Below are 26,871 nucleotides of genomic sequence, written 5' to 3' on the forward strand. Positions count from 1 at the left end.
TGGACTTTAGTGGTGCCAGAATTACACCTTAGATGTGTGAAGAGAAGTTAAAGGATACCTTAAGCAAGAAAAACTCCCTCACATCATCTTTATCTAAAACATCCAAAACCTCCAGAGGAAGTGCCAGTAGTATTGTATTATGTGAAGCCACAGACACACTGATTCCAAAAAGAATCAAAACCCATTCAGCAAGTTTCAGGACAGTATCCTGGGCGGAAAGGACATTGAAACCCACAAAGGAAATCTATAAAGCTGACACCTGCTGATGCATGAACACATTCATAAACTGCTACAGGCTTGGCCTTTGTTTTTTTGCAGAAGCATTGTTTGGCAGGAAGGTGCTCTACGGGGCCCAAAATAAATAAATACTACTACTACTACTACTACTAATCTCTCCCTAATTAATTCTACCTTACCAATTGTATCTGCCTGGGTGGAAGGTCTAGAGTTGAAAACTTCTTGCCTCATTTCCTTTCTGGGAATGATATTTCCTCCAGTCCACCCAACCTGAGAAGTTTGTTGGGTGACTATATGATGGCCTATTTAATTTCATGTCTGTTCTTAATGGAGTGGAATAAGCTGTTACTGTTGAGATGCTTAACCTACTAATAATACGAATTTCCATATAACTTTGGAAGTGCTCACTTGGAATGAGGGTGGAGGGGCATGAACAATCTGCAAAGCTTGTAGACAAATCTGAACTGCCTCCAGTATTTGCAAGAAGAGTCACAACCCAAATGTGTTGGACTGGGGGAGAAATCTTGGCTAGGAATTCAGGCTGATTTTCTTTGATAATGGCAGCATCATTATTTTTATGTTACAATTAGCAAAATGTGAATTTTGATTAGCCAACCTTTAAAATATTAGGTATGTTTTAATATTAGTAAGGAATCATTTGCAACATCCTTTTCAGTGGGTAAACAGTCTGTTTATATTCAACAAGCATAATATGTTTTAAATGTATTGCAACAATGATTTGTCCTGAAATTACATAAAATTTCAAGATCAAGTAATACTCTTCCAATGAAATTTTCATTTCAACTTAATTCAAAGCCCAATATGCAATGCCTTCACAAAAGGTATTGACCTAAAAAGTACTGTAACCATCCTGCTATGACTGCATAATATAAACGGTTTTATAGTATTAGCTACTTTATGTATGTAACATTAAAAGAAAAATGCAGATGGATTTCCATAGGAATGAGAGTATGAGAGAGAGAGAGAGAGAGAGAGAGAGAGAGACAAAAAAAATTGAGCTCTTGGCTATTTCATATTATCCTAAATACAACTTTTTTATTCTCTTGCTTGCTTTAGGGCCATTTTTACCTTTGAAATCTACTTACTGACAGAACGTGTTTTTCTATTTGGCGCTGAAACCGCACATTCACAGAGAAAATGGACCTGGGCAATAGCCAAGGTAATGCTGATAATTATCTGTGCAAATTAGGCCAAGAGCCTTTACATAAGATCTAAAGTGGCATTGTTAGCTTAGAATCGTCTGGGAAACCGTTCTTTAATGTAAGTTGATGAATACTGAGCTATCTGGTGTGCAAAGGCTTTCTGTGCAGCAGAAGAAAATATATACTGTAATGTAGATGTGTATTGAGATAATGCAATGAAACACAAGGAGAATTGGGATGCAACATTCTAACACTGACCTTAAGAATACGGTTGTATATGTGCTAGTGTCTCAGTAGGTGTTAGTATCAATGGATACTGATCCCTGCAATAGGAGCTTACATCAACTGAGCAGTATGGCTACAATTATGCTTCTCACATATTTTCTACTGAAATAAAACAAGGTACATAAAGGTTACATTACTTATAATAAAAATAGATCATTGACTTTGCAAGCTTAAAGAGACCAGAATTGGAAAAATGTACTATTCCTGATTTTACATTTGGTCTTAGGATTTAACGTATGTATTTATTTTTTATCCTTATTAAGGGGTGCAATATCTATCTATATTGTCACCTCATCCCCATTTAATACATATGCATTATTATTTTGTGTATGTATAACTTTGGTATTTGCAGTGCCTTATTTTTTCTCATTTTTCTTGGCAGCATTTTGTTCCCTTCATGGCTGAATGTTTGTTAAAGAGAGACTATGATCTGATTGGCCAGCTGTACTACAAAGATTGCCATAATCTTGATCAGTGGAGAAAAGGCTGGTTTGCTATAGATAAGTCAAGTCTACATTTTTGTCTTGAAATGGAGAATGCTCAAGAGGATTCAATACATCTAAGGAGACTGCAGGAGCTAAGTAAGATTTCAGAGAATATTTGAAATGTATTAGCGTGTGTTCTAAGAAACTTATTCTGATCCTCGCTTTTGGGAATATCTGTATAACATTAAAATCATGAATGTCAAGGAATTCAATGCACACATCCCATTGCATGCACCAAATGCCATCCCCATCCACTCTCATACTGTGCTGTCTATCTATATCTGTTTCTCTTTTTCCATTGGTTGCCCAGATTAAAGCTATTTTCATAGCATCATAGTTAGTAAACCAAGTCTGGTCTAGCTATAGTGGTATCTTTCTTACAAGAGTGCAGGATCATAGAATAATATATGACCTATTGGGTCTGTTGTCTTTTTTTTCCTGTCAATGCAGAAACATTCAGTGTGTATTCATGAGACGATTGACTGGTCTAGTTTAGAAGTATGCAAATTTACTGGAAAATAATAGTCCTCTTGGAAAACTATTTCACCATCTAGTGTTTTTCACTCTTCTGTTACTTTAGTATCAAATTTTCCTTTGCTCAATTTCATGATGCGAGGAAGATAGGAATATATTTATTTAATATATTCTATAGTAGATTACACTGTGCTCCATAATAGAGTAATTAGATTTTGGAGCCCTCTTTACTTTTATAATATAATTATACAGAGCAGGACAGCATGGAATATAGGGCAGGGGGTGGAAAAGGTTAGAAATTATGCTTTTCATAAATTTTATTATCTCTTTATATATAGTTCTTCATACATGCTATCATTCTTATCTATTTGTAGCTCTATCCATCTGCACAGCTATTATATATGAGACTGTTTTGCACTTCAAGCAAGATGTAACTTAAAAGCCAGCAGACCTCTTGGCCTCCTTTAATTTCCCCATCAGTACTGTGAAAGGCATCTATTTCTTCATGAATTCACATACCTCTGGCTCTCGTTTAATCTTTGGAATACTTTCTGAGCTTGACTTACAGTTGTCAGGTCTGTGGTCATCAAAATCTGAAACAATTGCATTGGGATTAGTTATATGAGAATTCAGAATTTCAGGGTTTTTTGGCTATGCATTTGCCTGTGCAAGGATGCATGTTGGCCTAATTTTTGAATATTGGTCCTTCGGCAAGTAGTATTGCTTCGATTCTGATGATGGAATGGACATCGTGTAATACTAGTCACATAATTCCTTCTGAATTCCTAGGTACCCAGACTGTCCATCCTCCTTAGATTCTGACTTTTCAATTGCCAAAAAGTAAGGGTCTTTCCTACTAATGAGGAAATTGAATTATATACTGGTCACTGAAGTTTGCAAAATAATGACTCTTCAGAGTCACTCGCCACTTTTTCTCCCATCTTCCATGTGTTCAAGCAACAGTGAATTTAAATGAGGTATTGTGTATATGTGACACAAAAATGGAAGCTACTGGCATTTGATTCATGCACCAGGATACGCTTATTGAACTTGATTGAAATTCAAGATTTTGCTGTCTCTTGAGGTGGATGGCAACATGAAGATATTCCACAGACTCTTTGAAAGAGATTACCTATTCAGAGAGCCCAGTTTGTAGATAGACACAACAATGCTTCAACTGAGTTTTACCTATCAAAGCTTTTACTGATTAGATAATACTGATTATAAAAATATAGTGGAGTATGTATATACTCGATATGTACACTTTTATATAGGCGGGTGTCTATGTACATATGTATACTTACGTACACCTATATAGACACACACAATATAAATCAACATAATCAAGAGTGGAAATGGTCTTCACACTACACTAGTGAGTTTTCCTCCATAATATGATATTGTAAATATTCACAGCCATTGGAATGCAAGCAATGCAAGGTTCAAGAATACTTATGCACCTGTACAGTACTGTAACATGCTTTTTTTCCAGGTCAAGGTTAATTTGATACAGCAAAACAGTGAGGTGGGAGTTACATTAAAAATCTGCTTATTTTTACTTGGTTATTATCCAGGTTGTTTTTCTTGATATACTTTTGGATCTATTGTAATTTGTTTTTATGCTTTAATAATTTGCCATATGTTCACTTTTTCAAAATGCATGCTAAATTTAAAACATTTTGATGAGCTTCATGTTCCTTTGGTCATTTAAAATTTGTTACACATATTTTCAAGAGGAAAATGTCATTATGTTTTGTTTTCAGCAATCAGCAGTGTGATTCAAAATGGAGAAAAAATAGATGTCTTGCTGCTTGTTGAAAAAGGAAGGTAAAGTGTTCATTTGTATATTATCAATTTTAAAACTCTAGTAGACGTGGTCTGATTTTTAGGCTGATTGGGTGGTAGGATTCTTGCTTATCTGTCATGTTTTTTGCAGTTGTGGTTTCTAAGTAAATTGTGGCCTTTTAAAAGAAAAAAATTGCTCTGTTATTAAGTAAATCTTAAGTTTGAGTCAGAAAATGCTAACTGTGTATTTTAAGTAAGTAAAATTTTCATATTGAGAGATTATTCCATCACTCATATCTAGGCCTCTTCAGAAAGCCCTAGTTTTCTTTCCCAAATAGACAAAAAGAACAAGAACCCCTCTAAAAATTTCACACTGCTTCTGTCTTCACATGACTACTATATCCCAGGTTCTTTATTTAAATCAATTTAGAAGTAAGAGTAGAAGGTGGTATGTGTGGTTCATCCTTTTTATTCTTAATTTAATGCATGACTTTAATCAGTAACATACTGGTAGAAAAAGGACTTTTTGATACTAGTTGCAAGGGAATGTTAGTGAAGCAATGTCTATTTCAAAGTAGAATTTTGTAGTTTTGCTATCTAAATTGTGCAATTTTCCTTGTACAGACAAGGACAAGTATGCTCAATAACTGGTCAAAGCTACTTGTTGACTGATGTGAAACCTTTATAGAATTAAGATGAAAAGCTTTCACATTCCTTAGCTATGGTTTAGTTGGATAAAACTAAGTGAAGGATGGCTTACCCACGCCGTTAGCAATTTCCTGCCAGCAAGATAGCTGAAGGAAAGCAAGCGTGATGAAAACAAAACTGACAAGATAGTGATAAGGGGTGTGAAAATGAAAGATTCTTTTCTTTATGCAAGGTTCAGACCTTAGGAAAACAGCACTGTGTTGGAAGTCTAAAAACATTCTCAGATTAAGGGGGAAAACCCTCATCTGATAATGGGACTGTTGATAATTATATGATATTGAGGGAGTGAACAATGTGCAGGTAAGTACAGAAAACAATGATACTCGGACTAGTGGACCGTTTGGACATCTGGTGATGGCAGAAGATAGGTTGTTTTCTCTTTCATTTTTTGTGTGTGTGTGGGAGACAACAATTGCAAAGTTGCATTTATGAATGATTTGATTGCCATTTATAGCAAACCTCCAATATCCTAAATACCTGTTACATCTATGTCCCAAGTAAATTATTGTCTTACTCTAGGAAACTCATCTGTGTCTCCAGTATCTTAATTCTCTCATAAGCACTTTTTAATTTCCTAAAAATGTATTGCACATCATAACTGAATATGGCAACTCAGATGGAAAACTAACACCTTTCCCTGAGCCTTTTTTTTAAAATAAACATATTGAAAGGCTCAGTGATAAAACACACAGCCCAACTAGGGACAGTGGGTATGCTATTCAACCATAGTCCAACAGATTATACCATACATATAATTTCAGAGATATCAGTGCTCGGAAAAGCTTCTAGCTCTAAGTCAGATTTTATTATTGCTTTCATTATAATATTTCTGTCAAGCAGAGACAAGTTTTCCCTGAACTGCTTTGATAGTTTAATGGAAATTCTGAACTATTTGGAAGTAATTCCAGCAGGGGCATCAACTGATTTTTTTTATGGTGAGCATGAATATGTTGAATTTTTCTCCACTTAAGTCTGCCACACTAAATTTAAATGCATAGTGTTCGCATTATCTGAACCATTAAAAGCCATATGGATATAAGAGCTTTGGCATAGTAATGGTTTCTTAGGATATTACTCCATAATTATCCAGGTTTTCAGCATGCCTGCCAGATATTGTCTCTGTTAGTGATAAGCAATTTATTGTGGCATGATTTTGAAGAGTTGAAAATACTACTTTATTATGGTTTCTATTCAGCTTTGATATATGAAGACAGCAGATTAACCCGTTAGTACATCTATATGGAATTCCTCAATATTAGTTAGTATTGACCAAATGTGTGGTGGTGATGAAACAGCAAAGCCTGCAGACTTTCATATTATGTCCATCAACTTGTGATCATGTTTTTGTAGTGTACAATTTGCTAAATGGAGTTCCAGGGGCTTCTAGGCATGATGAATCTATATTCTGCTATATTGAAATCCTTGGTATTACTTCATAAGTCATTTAGAGAAAAATTGCACAGTCCAAAGTATCAATAAGTAGCTAATGGGAATGAGACAAGATGAGAAAAGTTTGTTACAGAACTATTAGAACTTCGAAAGTGAACAAAACACTTAAAATTTATTTGCGTCAGTGAATGAATCAAGATGGCAGATCTCCTGCCTCCTCTTTTTTTTTCTTCTCGAATACAGTTGGGGGAAGTAACGAAAATAACTTGGGTGAAATCTTGGCTCCAGTGAAGTCAATAGGAGTTTTGCCATTGACTTTGGTGGACCAGAATTTCATCACTTGTTTATTTGAATGGTTCATGTTTTCATAAGTAACACTGGCAAAGAAAGGATGGGGGGTGGGTTTAACCGCTTGCATAATTACTTATGAATCTTTATGCCTTAAATTACACTTAAAATATACGTGTGCTGTCATAGCACAGGAGGTTTGGTACATAAAAATGATTCATAATGTGACAATCTAAAAGTTTGCTGACAAATTTGACCTATAAAGGAAGGACCAGGCACAGAGTTTTATTAATCTTGATGATATTCTGGTCATAGTAATAAAGCTGCATGGTGTTATTAAGTCTTAAATTATGTTACCTGAGCAAACCCTTTGCTTATTTCAGAGGCTTAACTTAGGCTCCAACCCACACTGAAAAGGAGGAAGGGACCTTGCATGTATTTGAACTTTGAGAGAGCCTTTGATAAACATTCTTAAGCAACCTAAGCAGTCATGGGATAAGAGGGAAGGTCCCTTCATGGATCAGTAACTGGTTAAAAGACAGGAAACAAAGGGTAGGAATAAATAGTCAGTTTTCAGAATGAATAACAGTAAATAGCCATGTCCTCCAGGGACCTGTTCTGGTATCAGTACTGTTCAACTTATTCATAAATGATTTAGAAGAAGGGGTAAACAGTGAGGAGGCAAAGTTTGCAGATGTTACAAATTTACTCAAGATAGTTAAGTCCAAAGCAGACTGTGAAAAACTACAAAGGGGTCTTACAAAACTGGGTAACAAAATGGAAGATGAAATTCAGTATTGATAAATGCAAAATAATGCACATTGGAAAACATAATCCCAACTATACATACAAAATGATGGGGTCTATATTAGCTGTTACCACTCAAGAAAGAGATCTTGGAGTCATTGTGGATATTTCTCTGAAAACATTCACTCAGTGTGTAGCAGCAATCAAAAAAGCTAACAATGTTAGGAGCTATTAGGAGAGGGATAAATAACAAGACAGTAAATTCATAATGCCACAGTATAAATCCATGGTATGCCCATATCTAAAACAGTGCTCGCAGTTCTGGTCGCTCCATCTCAAAAAAGACACATTTGAAATGGAAAAGGTACAGAGAAGGGCAACAAAAATGATTAGGGGTATGGAAAGGCTTCCATATTAGGAGAGATTAAAATGACTGAGACTATTCAGCTTGGAAAAGAGATGGCTAGGGAGATATGATAGATGTCTATATTATCATGACTGATATGGAGAAAGTGAATAAGAGAGGCTTATTTACCCCTTTACATAACACAAGAATTAGGGGTCACCCAATAAAATGAATAGGCAGCAGATTTAAAATAAACAAAGGGAAGTACTCCTTCAAAAAATGCACAGTCAACCTTTGGAACTAAATCAGAGTCAACTGTTCTCAGAGTCTATAGTATTTCTCTCTTTAAATTTCTAGCTCCTTGAAAAAGATTTGAGTGAGACAGTCCGTTAAGGCAAAACTCCAATGGACTAGCCAAATTTACAATCCTTTAAACCTATAAAACAAAAAACAACCACTTGAAATTTATTTTGATTTAACATTTAAAAAAAAAAAAAAAAAAGCTTGGAACACAGAGGTGTTTTGGTTTTACCTGGTGACATTCAGTAAGACACAGAAACTGAAGCAGCAATCCTTTTTCCATCTCCTGTATCTGGAGCGCCCCACAGTCACAGTGTAGCCTTATACTGTAGCTACACATACATATATATTTCATCCCTCCTGTTGGTTCCCGCATCCAGTTTGCTCCTTCATGCTATATCCCTAGTTCTCTTACAGCCCAGGCACTACCCATTTGGCAAATCCATCTCCCATTCACTCCCTGTTTCCCTTGCTCTCCCACTACTGGGTGACTGATCAAATTGGGTTGGAGAGTCTTGGTGGCTTGCTGGTGGACTGTCTAGTGGGGAGAGGAATAGTGTCTGTGAACAACTGTAGATGAGTAATGGAGCATATATTATAAATTGTAACATAAACTAGTATAATTATTATTGCTGGGGTATAAAAGATATTGTACTGTAGAAACTATTGGTCCGGCTCAGCATTTTTAAGAAAAGGAAGTATTCGTCTCTGGAAAAGTTTATGCTAAATCACTGGAGTTTTCCTTTAAGGAATAATGAGTTATTATATAGGCATATTTTTATTAAAGGTGTTTTCTTCAAGAGACACTTCCCCACCTCCTCTTAAGTGTGGGTGAATATTTTCAGACCAGAATGTGATCCAGATGGTGCTTGTTTCTCTTGCCCTTTTCTTGTACTTAGGGTGTTTTTTCTTATTTAGATGATAACCGCTTCCTACATCATGGTATAATTTAATTATACTGATGGTTCATTACTTACATTGCTTTCTTGGTTACCTTTTCATGTCAACAATAAGACTTTTTGTGAAATACAATCATGAGCATAAAATGGGGTGGAAACTACTGACATCTAGGGGTTAATCTAGACATAAAACACAAAGTTGTACATAGCTGAATGGATGTTCTCAGTGCTACCATCATGACGTTGTGCAGGGGTATAAAGACCTTCAGTTGCCATTTGAAAGATTGCTGAACTTTGCCCCTTGTTGTTATACTTGTCTGATTCTGAGCAGCTTCTTCACTTTTGTCCTCTTTCAGTTATCCCCTTCCAGTTAAATAAATATAACAATCTTCTTGGTAATTTTCCACACATACTGATTACTAAGTGCCAGCAGAAAGAATGTGAATGCTTAGGCCATGATCCTGCAAGCTGCTCCATGCTGGTGGATCTGCTTCCAACAGCCCAGTCCTGCATTATAAATTTCTTGGGGCAGGGACCATTTCACCTAAAATGAAACTGCTCACAAGACATAAAATTTGATCAGTTTTGTTTACTGGTAAAGGGAAAAATAGATTAAGAAGCTGTGGTTGACTTGCAGCACAGCTCAGTGCCCTTTATGACAGGTGGACCCTGGCTGAAATCTGATTCTTATTCCAATAATAAGCATTACTTAGATAATACAGCATTTGCTTAGTGTGTTCCATTGTTAAAAACCTTAATTTGTACAAACCACTTACCGTATATACTCATTCATTAGCCCTTTCGTTTATAAGCCGACCCCCCAAAATGGATAGGTAAAAATAGCAAAAAACTGTATGACCCTTTTATAAGCTGACCCTATATTTCAGGGGTTGGAAAACTTTGGCTCCCAGCTTGTCAGGGTAAGCCGCTGGCGGGTTGGGACGTTTTGTTTACTTGGAGCGTCTGCAGGCATGGAGCCCCTCAGCTTCCTGTGGCCACTGTTCACCATTCTCAGCCAATGAGAGCTGCGGGAAGTGGCGCATCTATTGGCTGGGAAGGCGAACTGCAGCCACAGGGAGCTGAGGGGCTCCATGCCTGCAGATGCTCCAGGTAAACAAAACTACAATGTATTAGATCAGGGATCGGCAATCTTTGGCACGCGTACTGCCAGGGTAAGCGCCCTGGCGGGCCGGGCCGTTTTGTTTATCGGCCAGTCGCGGCTCCCACTGGCCGCGGTTCGCCGCTCCAGGCCAATGGAGGCGGCGGGAAGCGGCGCGGGCCGAGGGATGTGCTGGCCACCGCTTCCTGCCACCTCCCTTGGCTGGAGCTGCGAACCGCAGCCAATGGGAGCCACGATTGGCCGAACCTGCGGACGCGGCAGGTAAACAAACCGGCCTGGCCCACCAGGGTGCTTACCCTGGCGGGCCGCGTGCCAAAGGTTGCCGATCCCTGTATTAGATATTCTATTAAATGATTCCATAGAATTTAAAATCATCAAATTTTGATGTAGACCCATTTATAAGCCAACCCCCGGTCTTTGATGCCTCTTTTTTTTTACCAAAAATATTCGGCATATGAACGAGTATATACGGTACTTTTTTGAGTAAACTTTTTAAACCCTTATTGCAAATCTGCTATTTTGATAGTATATTTTCTTAACTGTACTTTAAAATGTTTGTATACAGTATAGGACATTTGGAGAGCATTTCATATCTAAGTTGCTGTGCAAAATAATTGTCAGTTTGTATGAAGGGCAGTCATTTATAAACATAATAGAAAAAGGATTTGTTTTCAAAGATTGAAATTTATAAAAGAAATAATGAAGTCCATTTGAGTGTGTTATTGACAGGTGATTCAGTCGTGAGCAGAATGAGACACCAGCTCCTTTTACTGTTTACTGATTTACTTTGTCTTAAGCTGTGACTGGATCTCTCTCTAGTAGTGGGTTTTGTTGCTTTTTTGCTGCTGTTTGCTGAAAAATGTGTGGGCAAAGAGATGAAAGTTACATCAATAGATGATGCTAGAGCTGCAAAGCTGTCCCCCCAAATATATATAGTACTATAGAAAATCTTGTAAACTGTATTACACTTATTCCCACATACTAGGGGGTGCTTCGGAAACACTTTCCTCTTCATACCACCTTGCCGTTGGTTTGTAACATCACATTCTTACAGACAAACATACCAAATATGGCTTAGGGTTAGTAAAATGTTTCGTCTGATGTGTCAGGAAAGGGTAAATTAAATCTTATTCGAGCGCTTGCTCATGTCGATTCCATTCTAGGTGTGTGCGCGCCCATGTGCACAGTCGTCAGAGATTTTTGCCTTAGTGATAGTCTTAGGGTCGGCTGTAGCGCCCCCTTGAGTGCCACACTCATGCATTGGTATATTAGGCGCTGCCGAACCTACGCCCTCTCAGTTCCTTCTTACTGTCTGTGATGGTTGGTCGGAGTGCCTTGTCTCGCATCGCAAGAGCATTAGCAGTTCTTACAGTCCATTGTTCTGTCTTCTTTATTGTTAGTTGATATGTATTTAGCTAGACCTAGACCTTTAAGTTAACTGTTAGCATAGTAGTTTAGGCATTGGAGTTCCAGTGGGGTCCCAGGTCGTATCCACTGTCAATGAAAGGACCAGGCGAGTAGCACACCAAAAAATAAAGATGCCAACAGGATGGACTTGTTTGGCAAGAAAATTTATTCGACAGCCAGCCTGTAATTTTGGGAGTCTAACCATCAGCCCCTGCTAGGCCTCACACCTCAACTGCTAGAAGAGGGCCTCATCCTCCCTGATTGAACTAACCTCGTTATCTCTAGACTGATTCTTGCTTGCATATTTATACCTGCCTCTGGAAATTTCCACTACATTCATCTGATGGAAGTGGGTATTCACCCACAAAAGCTGATGCTCCAATACGTCTGTTAGTCTATAAGTCTTTGTTACTAGGCAGGAACAATTTCAACCTGTGGGACTCCATCAGCAAGTTCAAGGAGAGTCTCCCACAGGACCGAGCCCAGGAGTTTGCTGCCTTGGTGGAAGAGGGCAAAGCAGTGGTGAGAGGTACTCTCCAGGTGGCCTGGGACGGTACAGACTCAGCGGCCTGGGTAGTCACCCCGGTGGTGGTCATGAGGTGCACCTCCTGGTTACAGTCTTCTGGGCTGTCCCAGGAGATGCAGACTACCCTTCAGTACCTCTTGTTTGAGGGAGCAGGGCTCTTTTCAGAGCTGACTGACGCATGGCTCCATGGCCTTAAAGACTCCTGTGCCACCCTCTATTCCTTGGGCCCACACACCCCTCTGCAGGCTAGAAAGTTGTTGCGTCCCCCACCGGCTCTGCCTCCATCGAGGTCCTGGGTGCTCCCTGGTACAGCTCCTACTGGAAGAAGGACAGAGACAAAGGATTTAAACAGCGTCACCCTTCATCTTCCCATTCCTCTGCCCAGCCTGGTTCTTCCGGGGCGAAGAAAGCAAGAAGCAGATGTTTTGAGGATGCGCCCGAGGATGGTGCCCCAGTCACTTCCCAGGATCCACTCCCCTGTTCTTTCCTCAACCGCCTACGCCCCTTCCGGTTGGCCTGGTTGCGACTGACCTCAGACTGTTGGGTGCTCGACATAATATCTTTGCCCTGCGATTTGTGGCCGACCCTCAGTCCCACCCACCCCCATTCCCTGTCCCTCTTCAGGGACCCTTCTCATGGGCAACTCCTCATTCTGGAGGTCGAGAACCTCCTATGCCTGGGGGCGGTAGAGGAGGTCACCCCAGACTTGAAGGGGAAAGGGTTCTACTCCCGCTACTTCCCAATCCCAAAAGCAAAAGGGGCCTCAGACCCATTCTGGACCTGCGCTTCCTCAACAAGTCTCTCAGGAATTAAAATTTTACATGGTCTCTCTGGCCTCCATTATTCCCTCCCTGGATCTGAGAGACTGGTACACTGCCCTTGACTTGAAGGACGCATGTTTCCATTTTCCCAGGGCACAGACATTTCCTCCGTTTTATGTTGGGCCACCGCCATTTTCAATTCACGGTGCTGCCATTCAGGCTCTCGGCAGCCTCAAATGTTTACAAAGCGCATAGCTCCAATGGCCACTTACCTGAGGCACCGAGGCGGCATCTCAATCTGATTTTCTCCACCTGTCATGACCTAGGGCTTTAATAAACAAGAAAAAATCAACCTTCATTCCAGTACAACTCAGAGTTCAACAATGAACTCAACTCGACTCTACTCAGGCCATAGCCTTCCTCCCCGAGGCTCAGTTCCAAGCCATGGCAGAACAGGAAATGCCACTTTTTCTGCTTGATCCGGGGGATTGACAGAGGCTCCCTTTTGGATGCTTTTCTGCTCCCGTGGTAGGAGGCTCTGTTGTACGCCTTCCCTCCAGTGCTGCTGATTCACAGAGTCCTCATGAAAATCAAGTAGGACAGGGCGAAGGTGATCCTCATAGCGCCAGCTTGGCCACATCAGCACTGGTTTGGCAAGCTGCTGGACCTCTCGGTGGCTACTCTATTACAGCAGCCGCTCAGGCGGGACCTGCTGTCCCAAAACCACGGCAGTCTTCTGCATCTGAACCTGACGGCGCTGCATCTGACGGCTTGGCTACCGCATGGTTAAATGTGGAGGAGCAGGAGTGCTTGGCTGCTGTCTAGCAGGTCCTGTTGGGCAGCAGAAATCCCTCCACCAGAGTGACTTACATGGCCAAATGGAAGTGGTTCGCTTGTTGAACCTCGGATAAAGGTATTTGGCTTGAGCGAACCTCGCTGCAGTTGATCCTGGACTACCTTCTGCATCTCAAGCTCCAAGGCCTGTCCCTTTCATCTATCAAGGTCCGTTTGGCCACTATTTCAGCCTCCTGTCTGCCGTTCAAGTGTAGGTCAGTTTTCACCCAGAACATGACTGCCAGGTTTTCTGAAGGGCCTTGAGCATCTCTACCTGCACATCAGGTACCCTGTTCCGCCATGGGACTTCAATCTTGTGCTCACAGGACCCCCTTCAAGCCTCTGGCTTCCTGCTCTCTCCTTCTCCTGTCCTGGAAGGTCGTGTTCCTAGTTGTGATAACATCCGCCCGCCGGGTAACTGAGATTAGGGGTTTTACCTCAGAACCTCCCTATATGGTCTTCTCCAAAGACAAGGTCCAGCTGCGGCCGCACCTGGCTTTCCTGCCCAAGGTGGTCTCAGTTTCTTACGGGCCAGGACATTTACTTACCTTCTTTTTTCCAAAGCCACATTAGTCGGAGGAATGTAGATTGCATTCCCTAGATGTCAGGAGGGCGCTAGCCTTCTACATTGAAAGGACCAAGCTATTGCGCAAGTTGACGCAATTGTTCGTTTCAGTGACCGTCATGATGAAAGGTTGTCCAATGTCCGCTCAAAGAATTTACTTTTGGATAACCGCCTGCATTTGCTACTGCTACAATCAGGCAAAGGTGCTGCGTCCGACAATCATAACTGTCCATTCATCCAGGGTGCAAGTCTCTTCGACAGCTTTCCCAGCCAATGTGCCTATCCAGGACATCTGTAGGGCGGCCACCTGGTTGTCCGTCCACACGTTCACATCCCATTACACACTTACCAAGCAGGCCCAGGATGATGCTGGCTTCGGTGGAGCAGTACTGTAAGCCGCTAGGCTATGAACTCCGAGCCCACCTCCAAGGATATTGTTTGAGAGTCACCTAGAATGGAATCGACATGAGCAAGCACTCGAAGAAGAAAAAATGGTTACCTACCTTTCCGAGATGTTCCTCATGTCCATTCCATTACCTACCCTCCTACTCCTCTGTCGGAGTTGCCGGCAAGAAGGAATTGAGAGGGCGTAGGGTCTGCAGCACCTAATATACCAACGCATGAGCACGGCACTCAAGGGGAGGTGCTACAGCTGACCCTACCGATACCGCTAAGGCAAAAATCTCTGACTGCACGTGGGCGCGCACACACCTAGAATGGAATGGACATGAGCAACACATCTCAAAGAACAACAGTTACAAAAAGGTAGGTAACTGCTTGTTTTTTTTTTTAAATACATAGATAGCACTGTTAGCTGAACACACATTTTGACTGTCTCATAAGATTTAGATTAGAGCTGGACAACAAAAGAGTTTGTAATTTAAGTAAGTAAATTAATTGAAAAATACATTTTTTTTCAGTGAACCAAAACTATTTGCTAATTTGGTGAATAGTTTTGACGGAGGAAAAAACCTGAAAAAATAATAATTGTAATTTTGTAAACCTCAAAATGTTTCAGTTTCAACATCTCATTTTGAATCGAGATTTTTCTAAACAAAATGTCATTTTGAATTGACGGTTTGGTTCTAAAACGTTGTTTGAACAAAATGAAATTAAAAACTGGGGGCGGGGGGAGGGAGAATAGTTTTGGTTCAAAACAAACTGCATTTTTTTCAGTTCGCCCACCGAACTGAAAAATCAATTACGTGCTCAGGTCTAATTTAAATGCAACTTTAATCCTCCTCTAGGTCACCACTCCTCCCTCAGCAAATATATTAGAGTCCAGTGATTTTTTTGGGGGGTGGGGAGCGGGGCAGTAGCCATGGCTGGATTTCATTTTCCCCTCTCTCCCTGTTTGGTGCTGCTATACATGCTGAAACTGCTTCTCCAGCTACTCCTGCCTGCTTGGCTGTCTCTGCCCTGGAGTTTGGGGTAGGGTCAATGTTATATTTTTGAGAGAAGCTTGAATACCTACTTTCATACACTCAGAGTTTAAGGCCAGAAGGCACTTCCTGCATAACATAGCCCAATGCCCTGTCCAGCAATTGCAGCCAACTTCTGCTGTAGTAGCAGAATTTTCCAGCCGTGGAATCCTGGAAACCACAGGGCTGTCATCAAAATATAGCTCTCCTTTTTTCCTTCTTTGTTACAAGGAAGCCAATGCCACGTTCGCTCCTTTCTTAGAATTAGGATCTATTATGACAGCTTTCAAATTTTAGAAAACAAGGTGAATTATCAAGTTACAATATATTTTTGTATGCCACTTAGTGACTCTGAGCTGAGTGGAATAACTGGAAGACATTGAAAATATTTGTACCTACAGTATGCTGCTTTCCTATGTGTATTAGAATTCTATTATTGAGGTTTCTATTCACTTCCTTTGAGCGACATTCAACCACAAGATAAATCCCGTAATTTTTCAGCAGCAAAAAGAATGAATAATGCATAAGTGTGACTTTGCAGAGAATGCTGTGCCCATCATATTGGAAAGGAACTGAAAGGATCCTCCCCCTCTTCACTAGCATTCTGAATGGCTGCCAAAGGGTACTTGGGAGCAATGCATTATCTCCTGTCAACCTCTGCCCCCAGAGTCCGAGAGCACGGCCCCTGCAAAGCTCTCCCTCTCTTTGTGCCCAGTGTGAGACAGACCAGCCTACTCGTTTGCCATATGGTACAGTGTGTGCTATCAGATAAGGACAGGTGGTGAAGCAGTACTTCTGAACGAGTGGTATTGGGAGCCAAATTCTCAGAGAAGCAGTTCAAAATGGTGACTATAGCTGCTCACCTTTCCGCAGCCCCAGAATGATTTGTATTTTCATAATCCCTATTGGAGCACATAGGGAGATTTAAAATCAGGCCAGATAAGAGCACGTCTATTGTCTGGGTACAGATTTGAAAGAGGTCTCCAAGATGCAGGGCTGCTTCAGTGCCTGCTGTGTTTTGCACCTCTGATCCTGCCACAGAACCTGGCAGGCCTGAAGGCAACTGAGGCATCACTTGGCTGGTCTTGGCTGTGCTGCAACGTGCTATGAATGAACTTGGCACAAAATATTGTAAATAAATAAAATGTTACTAATTCATAGAGTTCTGTGCTAAACAATCACAATAAATCTGGTTCATATTCTCCTCCTGCTGGTAAAGGAACGAATCTGGGAACGGTCATTAGATAACTGAACACTTTCGCTATACGTAAACCATTAAACAAGTCTTGGAGCTGCCTCCCAGGAGCCAAAGCTAAGTAAGGACAAACAGAGTGAGGATTTTTACAGTCAGCTTAAATAACAGCCAAACTGAATGGTTCAGGGTAAGGAAATGAATACAGAAACTGGCTAAGTTACTTTTCCGTGGTGCTCAGAGTTTCTTCTCCCCACTCTGCTTCCCTCACCCAGATCTATAAAATTCCTGGACAATCACTGCTGTGTGTAGCAGAGAGGATGGGGGAAGGGAATTAGTTCAGGTAGCTCAGCTTCCTCATAGGGACTTAGGGTGACCAGACAGCAAATGTGAAAAATCGGGACGGGAGTGGGCGGTAATAGGACCCTATATAAGAAAAAGACTCAAAAATAGGGACTGTCCCTATAAAATCGGGACATCTGGTCACCCTACAGGGACTTCCTCCATCCACACCCTTGGCCTATATTGTCTCCAGTTCTGGATCTCGGGGAGAAAACAGAAAAGAGAAGGATACCATTAATTCATCTTATTAAGTTGGGAGTGAGGCTGTGGTCTCTACTGAACTGTGACTCGGTCCTGAGTGTGCACTGCAAGAGTGGGTGCACAAGAGCAAAAAGAATAAAGCATTAATAAAGGCCCCATCCCAAATCCTGTGTCAAGGTCCATGGATTCTAGTCTGTCTCTACTGTAACACATGCTGGCACCAGTATATAATACTTGTACTACTGTGGATAATATTTTGCTGGAAAATGAAAGCACTAAAAGTAGAATAGGCCATTACAACAGCCTCCTGTAGTATATTTAAGTCAGGTGCTCTGATGGCTTATTCCAAATATTACCTTGAGCCTTTGAATCTATTTGCGTGTATTCATTTTTCATGAGAACTACTGTGCTGCTTCGGAAAAGTGAGAAGTTTTCTATCTTCTTTCCCTTATTACTGTTTCAAAATATTTTCCAACTTTGCAGAACATTATACATCCATGGTCATACAAAGTTGGATTTCACGGTCTGGCATACTGCAATTGAAAAAGCAGCACGTACAGATGGTAATGCCTTACAAGATCAGCAGCTCAGCAAAAATGACGTTCCTATTATAGTGAACAGCTGTATAGCATTTGTTACACAGTATGGTAAGTGGAGTAGAGATTTTATTCAACTCGCTGAACTCCTAGGATCATTCATATAATACTTAAGAAGCATCTCTATCAGATTGCATTGAATGAGTTTATGTGCTACTGTAGCTAAAACCCATACTCGTTTATTAACCCTGTCACTGCTTTCAGCAGGTGCTTTGTGTTGCAGTAGTTTTTGATGTGTTAGAGATGTACAGTGCAACGTACCTGATTATAAGTGAAACTTTGGGAACTGCAACTTGAACCTGGCTGGCAATCCATGCGTCCCCTTTATAATTTTATGTTGTGGAGTTTGATTCACTGCATGGTTAAGCCCGAACTTTAAGCCCCATATGGCAGGAAATCTGCCACATGCAGTTGTGCAAGGTCTCTGCAACCCCCTCTGCACCTGAGCACCCAGAGCTGGTCAGCTGATCCCAGGAAGTGAATAAAGTCAACCAGGATGAAAGAGCAGGCTGAGCATATATCCTGAGAGATCTCCACAAACTGGGATCCCAGACTGTATTTTTAAAGCTACTGCTCCCTCTCCGACCTCTTTCACCACCTGGCAGAACAGCCAAAGGAGGACAGGGGCATCTATCCTCTACTAAGGTAAATCTGTCTGGAGCACAGTTTCCTGTAGAGGGTGTGTGCAAATTGCCTTCACCCTTTGCACCATTGAGAATTAATCAAGCCTAGTGTTCTGAACCCTATAAAGACATGCTTCCAGAATATGACAGTGTCTGTGTCCTCTGTCAGCATGGAATAGGTTTAATGAAGCGTGCTCCATACATACATATTTTAACACTGATGGTTTGTCTAGCTGAATAACTTTTGTTTTGAATATGGTAATGCTGTCTTATGGTAAACCGTGGTATCCCAAGGTGTAGTGTTCTTGGCTGAAACCAAGAACAATTGTTTGCTTAATTATTTTTGATTCATTTGCAAGCTGAAGAATTTTTATAAATAACATTTTATTCTCCCAAGTATCATAATCTAGTTGTATGTGTTTAACTGTTACTGAAGCATGGGAAGTGTGATGCTGTAGTTATGAAGGAGAAGGCACGTTTAGGCTAATCCCTTGTTTTCAGACATTTTTAACGTCCCTTTCAAAAATTAGCCTCAGGGTTAAAATGCTTGTTCTTAGCTCAGAGGTATATAGTGTCCTTTTTAATGGGATGATTATGATAATTAGTATTCTGAGTGTGAGAGAAATAAAGTGTACTCAGCTGAGACAGTTACCAGATGCTTCTTTCTTGCTAGAGTAGTGGTTTATACTTAAAATATTCCTGAAAAGGAACAAATTGCCATAAATGAATTTACCAGGCCCCACACCAAGGTTAACAATGCAGAACCACTATCAGATGATAGTGCTTTTAGATAACACAGTAGAGGTGAGTTTGAAGGAGAATGTAAGCTGGTGATTTTCATGGATTTTGACAGAGTTTCCCTCCATACATAAAGGGTGCCATGGAAGAAAGCAGGGATGCATTTGTTGGAAACATGAACTAGCTGGCAGCAGAGCTGGCATGGTTGGCAGCATTTTTAAGGAGAAGCAAGGGAAAAGCAGCCTCTACAAAGAGAAACAATTAAACTGACTACACACACAGTGCTGTCAAATGCACACATTTAACAAACTTAATATAAAAGGCTTTATTTATCTGTAGTAGTCGAAGGTGACGTTCATAACATATTTTCAGGTGTTTTATATTTCAAATTGGCAGTGTCTCTTTAAGCTTCCAGTCCACCCATGGGAACAGTGGAATTGCCAGTGGCTCCCTTGTGGTGTCTGGAACTTGTCCACCTGAAAATGAGAGAGAATCAGCAGTGCCGTCATTAAGGCCTCGGGAGTCAAACATCTCAGAACAAACACACACATTAAAATAATACCTTTGGATTAGTCTCGAAGGGTCACTGGGGGAGGGACAGAAGTGCAGATATATTAAACTGGAAAGAAATCACCTTATATAAAGAGGCAGCGCCCTTTCTCTTTATCACCTCTTTTATGATGATTATAAGAAGTCCATAAATGATTGTTGGAATTTGTAATTTTAAACTCTTCCTGAAGTAGTGCTCATAGAACAGTTTGACATTAATAAAAATCCACTAGAAAGAGGCCTATGTTAACTGTAACTGGGTTTGGTGGTGCTAGTCAATGTTGTGTAAGGAATAATGTTTTGATTTTAAGAAAACACTTGATTTTTCCCTTGTGTTCCTGTATTTAAGGTTTAGGTAGCAAACATATCTACTCAAAGAATGGCGATCCTTCCCATGTGAGTGAGCTGCTAGAGAGCTTCAAAAAAGATGCAAGAAGTGTTAAACTGAGAGCTGGAACACATCAGCTGGAAGATGTGACTGATGTACTGAAATGTTTCCTGTCTCAAATAAATGATGCACTTCTCACTAAAGAGCTTTATCCATTTTGGATCTCTGCACTAGGTAATACATGCAGGGCAAAAATAAATAAGTCTTGTTCATAGCTCAGAAGTGATCTTTTAGGAAAAGAACATGTAAATGTGAACTCTTATTAACATGTTTAATACAAAATATTGTATTTTATATTTAATATATATGCACAGAGCAAACATCAGATTATTGAATAATCAATAAAAGGATTCTATATATATTATTTAAAAATCACTTTGAGAAATTATGGGTGAAATCCCAGCTCCACTGAAGTCAGTAGCAAAAGCATTAATTTGTACACTCGGACCTGTAAATAATGCTCTTTGCCTGGTCTTCTATGTCTACTGCTTGCAAATATACAATCTTGTGTTGTGTTCCAGTAAGATCTCCCAAGCTAAGTAAGGTTAGTCAATAGCTGGATGTGAGGTTTGCAAGTAACACACACGTGCTGGAGAAAGTGGCACTGGAGTTCCAATAGAGGCCATGTATTTAGTAGGTGGTGCCTCTTCCTCTGAGTACGTACTGAAGAGCCCTGGTGGTTAAGGGGCATGATACTAGTGATGCGATATTCCAGGGGTGGCCAAACTTACTGACACTCTGAGCCACATACAACAATCTTCAGAAGTTCGAGAGTCAGGGCGCGCCTGCCAGGATTTAGGGCTTAAGCCCCAAGACCATCCTCCCCGCTGGGCAGAAGTCAGAGGCAATGTGTGAGGGGGACACATGGCGTCATGTGCCCTCCCAGATTTTTGCCAGGGTTTGCTGGCCCTGCTTGGTCACCTGGTACCACTGGGCCTCCTCCCTGCACGGCAGCTGCAGGAGCCGGCAAGCTGAGAGCTGCGCCTTGGGTAGAGACAGCGGCAAACAGCTGGGAGTTGCAGGGAGAGTCGCTGCTTTTGCTGCTGCCTCTCCCCAAGGAGCTAAAGCAGAAGCCCCTTCCTGCAGCTTCCATCTGTTTGCTGCTGCCTCTCCATATGAAGCTAACACCTGGGAGCTGCAGGGAGGGGGGCACTGAGGGTAAGAGGGGAGGCATGCCTAGGGGGGTTTGATGCAAGCTGTTGGAGGGGCCAAACCTTTAAATTGTGTGCCCCCCCCCAACTCACAGCAGGCACCAGTCGTCACTGGCAGAAGCCCTTAGCTCCACCACCCCACTGCATGGCAGAAACCCCGAGCTCCCTCCTCCCAGTCTGGTAGGTGGAGAATGGGGGCTGTGGGAGGCTCCGGGAGCTGCACTTCAACTGTAAACGAGCCGCATGTGACTCACGAACTGCAGTTTGGCCACCCTTGCCATATTCTGCATGAGACATATATCAAGCTCTTGACACCTGCAGTCGTTAAAGATCCTTTGGCTTAATTAGTTCTATATGTGTGTATATATACACATCAGTATGGATATATGTGTGTTACTAAATCTGTACTTGTGCTGTTGAGTAATTTGTTGTTTATATATGCCTCTCTTTAAGAAGTACAAATCAAACAAACTTAAACATTAAAGAAAACAGTGAGACTTCAACCTAAACCCAACTTCATCTTATTTTAGAAGCCCAAGGATATGTCTCTCCACCTAATAGAGATCAGGATCAAGTCCATAGTCACATGTTAACTGGGTTTAAAATTAGAGTGGTTGGTTGAAAGGTTTTTTGGGGTCCTTAATAGTTAGGAAACATATAAACACGCATTTATCTACTCTGTAAACAGTGCTAGCATTATACCTCCTGGTATAATTATAGGAGGTGAAGATTTTACTATTAGGACCTTGACTTTTGTTGAGGTCAACATCAGGGTTTATTGACCTTGGAGATAAATATTGACTGAAATGAAAATAAATGATGTTTACCTGCAGGGTCAATAAATCTTTATATTGTTTACAAATAAAAGTGAGTAAATATAATTAAGAATTATGATAACATAAATATTAACACCCTTGTAGTTTAAACTTTTGAGGTTCCCCCCCCCCCAAGTACGGTACTGGAATTGTAGATTCCTTTCAGAAGAAGGATGGCCCAAGTGGTTACATTGCTAGCCTGGGACTTGGGAGAGACAGATTCAATTCCTTTATCTGCCACAGATTCCCTGTGTGACCTTGGTCAAGTAGCTTAGTCTTTCCATGCCTCAGTGTCCTATCTGTAAAATGGGGATAGTAGCACTTTGCTACCTCACAGGGATGTTGTTAGTATAAATACATTAAAGATTGTGAGCTGCTCAGGTACTATAGTAATGAAGCACACAAGATTGATACCACTGTAGTTCACTTACATGACACAATCTTATTGACTATAAATATGTCCAGTTTCATTTTAAGAATAAAACATTGAATTTAAAAAGTATATAGCAGCATTAATTGCTCTCTAACTTTGCAAAAGATGGAGGTAAATAAAGAAGTTTGATGAGTATTGGCCATTTGAGAACTTGGCAAATTCATGGGAAAGATCGCACCAGTAACTTAGAGAGACAATGTGGGTTAGGTAATAGCACATATTGTAGGAGACCATTCAAAAAGAAGGAGTTAGTAGGTTACAGATTTTTGTAATAAGCCATAAATCAACAATCTGTAAACCACTAACCCCCTCTTTTTCTCCTATGACTGCAGAGGTGTTAATGGGCCACTCTACCTTGAATGGTCCCTTATACTATGTGTTAACTACTTATGCTGAACAATCTGTTCATCCTTGTATTTTGCTGTGAAGATGGGATTACTTTTCCCAGACCTGAAGAAGAGCTCTGTTGCTGAAAGCTTGTCTCTCTCATCAACAGAAGCTGGTCCAATAAAAGATATTACCTCACCACCTTATGTCTCTAATATCCCGAGACCGACATCGCAACAACAACACGGCTTAGTACCAGTAACTGGCCTTTGACCTCAACTAAGACGAAGTGTAGGGCTGAATTTTGAAACGTAGATTGCTCTCATTGAGTCAGCAGTCAGAAAAAGTTTCATGAGCAACATTTTAAATTCGTTTTTTCAGGGAAGGTCCATAATGAAGTCTCATTGACTAACATCCTGGCTAGTGCATGTGACTAGAACTCTGTTCCAGCTTTGCAGCAGAGACTCTTGTAGTTAAATATTACCAGGAGTACTTGTGTGACAGTTATAAATAAGTGAGAGAGGATAGGTACACGAGGTATATGTGGAACAGAAATTTAAATCAGTTTTTTATATTTTCCAAGTAGTGAAAAACTATATGCAACAGTGCATTATATTTTTATGTAGTATTCTTAATACACCATTTTGCTAAACGCTTAATAGAGATGGTTAGTTATTAGCTGGAGAGAACAGAAAATTTGCAAAACAAGCTTTGAGGCAGAAACAAAGAGGAGGGGAAGAAAAGCATGATATGAGTTAGTGGTTTTATTCCTGAGCCTGGCAAGGTAGGCAGCAGGTTCGGCTTTAGGCACAATGGAGAGAGTCAAGGTAGATGCAGGGTAGAGAGCAGAGTAGATCAATGGATAACACACTGGACTCAGGAGACTGGATTCAGTCACTGGCTCTTCCACTGACCTGCTGTCTGATCATGGGCAAGTAACTTCACCTCAGTGAGCCTCTGCTTCTCATTTCACCATTCATCTCTCTTGTCTGTTTAGATTGTAAACTATTTGGAGCACTGTGTGTTTTCACCCCAGTTGGGGCTTCTACATATTACTATAATAATAAGGTGCAAAAAAAAGTATATTCTCTCCAAATCAAAGCAATTTACAAACTACAGACACATGCACTCTCTACATATTAAGGCATTCTTTGATGAAAAACAATTTGTTGCTTTCTGGAGGCTGATTGGTTGAATTGTAATTTTAAATGACTAGATGTTGCCATTGTAGTGGATCAGTATTGTTCTTGTTTTGGGACATGCATTGTGGTGAATGTCCAGTGACTTTTTGTTTCCTCCTCCATTAGATACACAGAATGAAAAGGAACGAGTGAGGAAGTATGGAACTTTTATTCAGAGCCTTCCACCAGTCAACAGGGCAACTTTGGCAGCTTTAATTGAACACCTTTACAGGTCAGTGTGTCAGCAGATCGACTCAGATTTCGCACCACAGTAGAGAACACTCAATAAGCATTTTTTACTTCACAGGCATGACTGAAATGTCATTAACACTTCATATATCGATAAGTACCGTTCAGAGCTATTCAACTAGTCATGGCTAATTTTACTGATTCATAAATAGGATTAATAGGATTTGCATAAATTTGTAATCTATAAACTGTATTTTTCTTACATTTTAATTTTAACTATAGATACCAACACACTTTAAAGAACAATCTTGCACTGACAGGAAGCTGCAGATATATAGTGAATTTTAAATGAGCCGATTAAGACCATGCTACCTGAATCTGTCATCCTCCAAAAGAGATGGGGCAGAAAGACCTAGGGAGTTTTAAAGGATTTTTAAAAGCCCTTTCTCATAAGCTCCATCATGCATAGCAGTTCCTGAGAAGAGAAGACTCTGAGGGAGAGTCTAATATGTATGATGGCTTTAAGAATTAATTTTCCTAACTATGTTTCATTACTTTTTAATTTTGCAAGTGTAACAACCCGGGGGAGTGTTTGAAACCGTAGACTGAAGCACGCAGCAAAACCCGTATCTCTTTCTAAGTAAGCTGTGAAGAGTGTATCAGAATTGTACAGCTTGGATGCTCCTGCACAAGTCAGACTGAATTAAATGGTTCAGTGTTAATTGTTGTTAAATAGATTTTTGTTTTTTTTTGGTAGTAGCAACTGAATACGTTCCACTAATATTTGTCATAAACTAGCTGAATATCTGAAGTGGGGGTTCTGGAATGCCTGCTTCAGTACAATATGCGGAGTTGAAGAATAAAGCTACAACAGAGGTTGTCCTTAAATTATTCTATCAATATAAATAACAATTTTTAAGTCTTTAGTGATAATTCTTTATTCTTCTTCGAGTGATGGTCCCTATTGTCTTACATTGTGGGTTATGCATGCGCACCATGCTCCCGCAGCTAGAGAATTTGAAAGCAGTTTCTGCTGGTCTGTGGATGTGTCCTGGCTCATCTCGTGCCCATGATGAAGAGGATAAAGGTTGGGGCAGACCAACTGCCTCTTCAGTTCCTTCTCACTGCCGCCACATGGTCTGAGTCAGATACTTTAGTGTCCTCAGCTTTGGCTTTGTTCTACAAAATAAAACTTTTCAAACTAGATGATTTTTAACAATTTTAATAGTTTTTACTGTTTAGTTTCCCAGGGGGACCTTTCCACTGACTTGTTCCCTGTTCGGGAACTGGACTATGCCCAGGACTCCAGGCTTCAAACTCAGTGCTTCCTACTCATGATCCTTCTCGATCAGCAATGACCACCAACGCTGTTTGTACTTCCTTGGGGAATCTCTCATTGCAGTGTGGTGCAGTATCTGCTGATTGTTCCCCAGCTGTATCCGAGAGAGGCGGGAACTTCATCTCCACAAATATCTCTTGGAGGACCCAGGCAGGGGTTCACCCCTGTACATTAGCCTGATTCAGCAAAAAGTGCACCTCCTGCTGCAAAGTCCGACGCTGACGCAGGAGAATCTACCCCGACAGACCCCACGGCAGGGTCTTATTGGGAAGCTAGGAAGCACTGTCATAAGCATGAGACTAAATCTTCCTGTAAGTCCACTTCATAGAAGTTGGACTCAGCTGTAAACAAGCCCATCGGCTTGACCCATGAGGATTTAATATGTCCTAAATCCCAGCAGTACGACAAAGTCCATAAGCATTGGACTCCACCTGTACCAGACTGTATTCCATCAGTACCATCCTCCCTGGCTTCTTCCAAACCCCAGGATCCTCCAGGACTGACTAAATCAGATCACTGCCAACTATGGATACCACCCTCCTCATAGGCTTTGGTGGCCTGGACAAGCAGAACCCCTCTCATACCAGGGAGATCTGTATCTGTTGACCGCCTCACAGGACATTTTTGCTCTCCCAGATCCGGAATCTCCTTCTCCATTGGGCCCCTCCATTTCCAGGGACATATCACCACCTCCGGGAGAATCAACTGCTGGAAGGAGCTCATCACCTGACCCATCTGCAGAATACATCTCCCCTCCAATGGCACCAACAGTACCACCACTGGCACTGGAATCAGCCTTCTCCTCATCAGGAGATTCTGAGTCATCCAATGAACTGCTCTTCCGTTATCCTGTGTGTCCTCCACCACTCAAAAGACCCTCACTGGCTTGGGAACAATCTCTACCTCATCTAACTTTGAGCTTCTGCTACCCCATGCCATGGGGGCCCCTGTGACCACCTATCAACCACGCCTACTGGTCTACTCCCCCTGAAGAGTTGATCCAATTTGCCAGGGAGACACCCCTTGCCTCTCCGCTAAGGGGATGCTCAGATCTGCTCCCGGATATG

The 26,871-nt window shown here is 41.0% G+C and overlaps 1 protein-coding gene across 1 annotated transcript in view; it reads left to right on the forward strand.

Annotated features, from left to right (window-relative positions):
* ARAP2 (ArfGAP with RhoGAP domain, ankyrin repeat and PH domain 2) overlaps positions 1-26,871 on the forward strand; it is a 203,463-nt gene that overhangs the window by 108,026 nt on the left and 68,566 nt on the right. The window contains exons 16-21 of the mRNA XM_065405009.1: positions 1,315-1,417; positions 2,068-2,266; positions 4,408-4,471; positions 17,959-18,122; positions 20,331-20,543; positions 24,403-24,508. Coding sequence (XP_065261081.1) covers positions 1,315-1,417; positions 2,068-2,266; positions 4,408-4,471; positions 17,959-18,122; positions 20,331-20,543; positions 24,403-24,508 — 849 coding nt within the window. The remainder of the gene's footprint in view (positions 1-1,314; positions 1,418-2,067; positions 2,267-4,407; positions 4,472-17,958; positions 18,123-20,330; positions 20,544-24,402; positions 24,509-26,871) is intronic.

The sequence above is a fragment of the Emys orbicularis genome, chromosome 5 (genome assembly GCF_028017835.1).
Source record: "Emys orbicularis isolate rEmyOrb1 chromosome 5, rEmyOrb1.hap1, whole genome shotgun sequence".
In the NCBI taxonomy this organism is placed as follows: Eukaryota; Metazoa; Chordata; order Testudines; family Emydidae; genus Emys; species Emys orbicularis.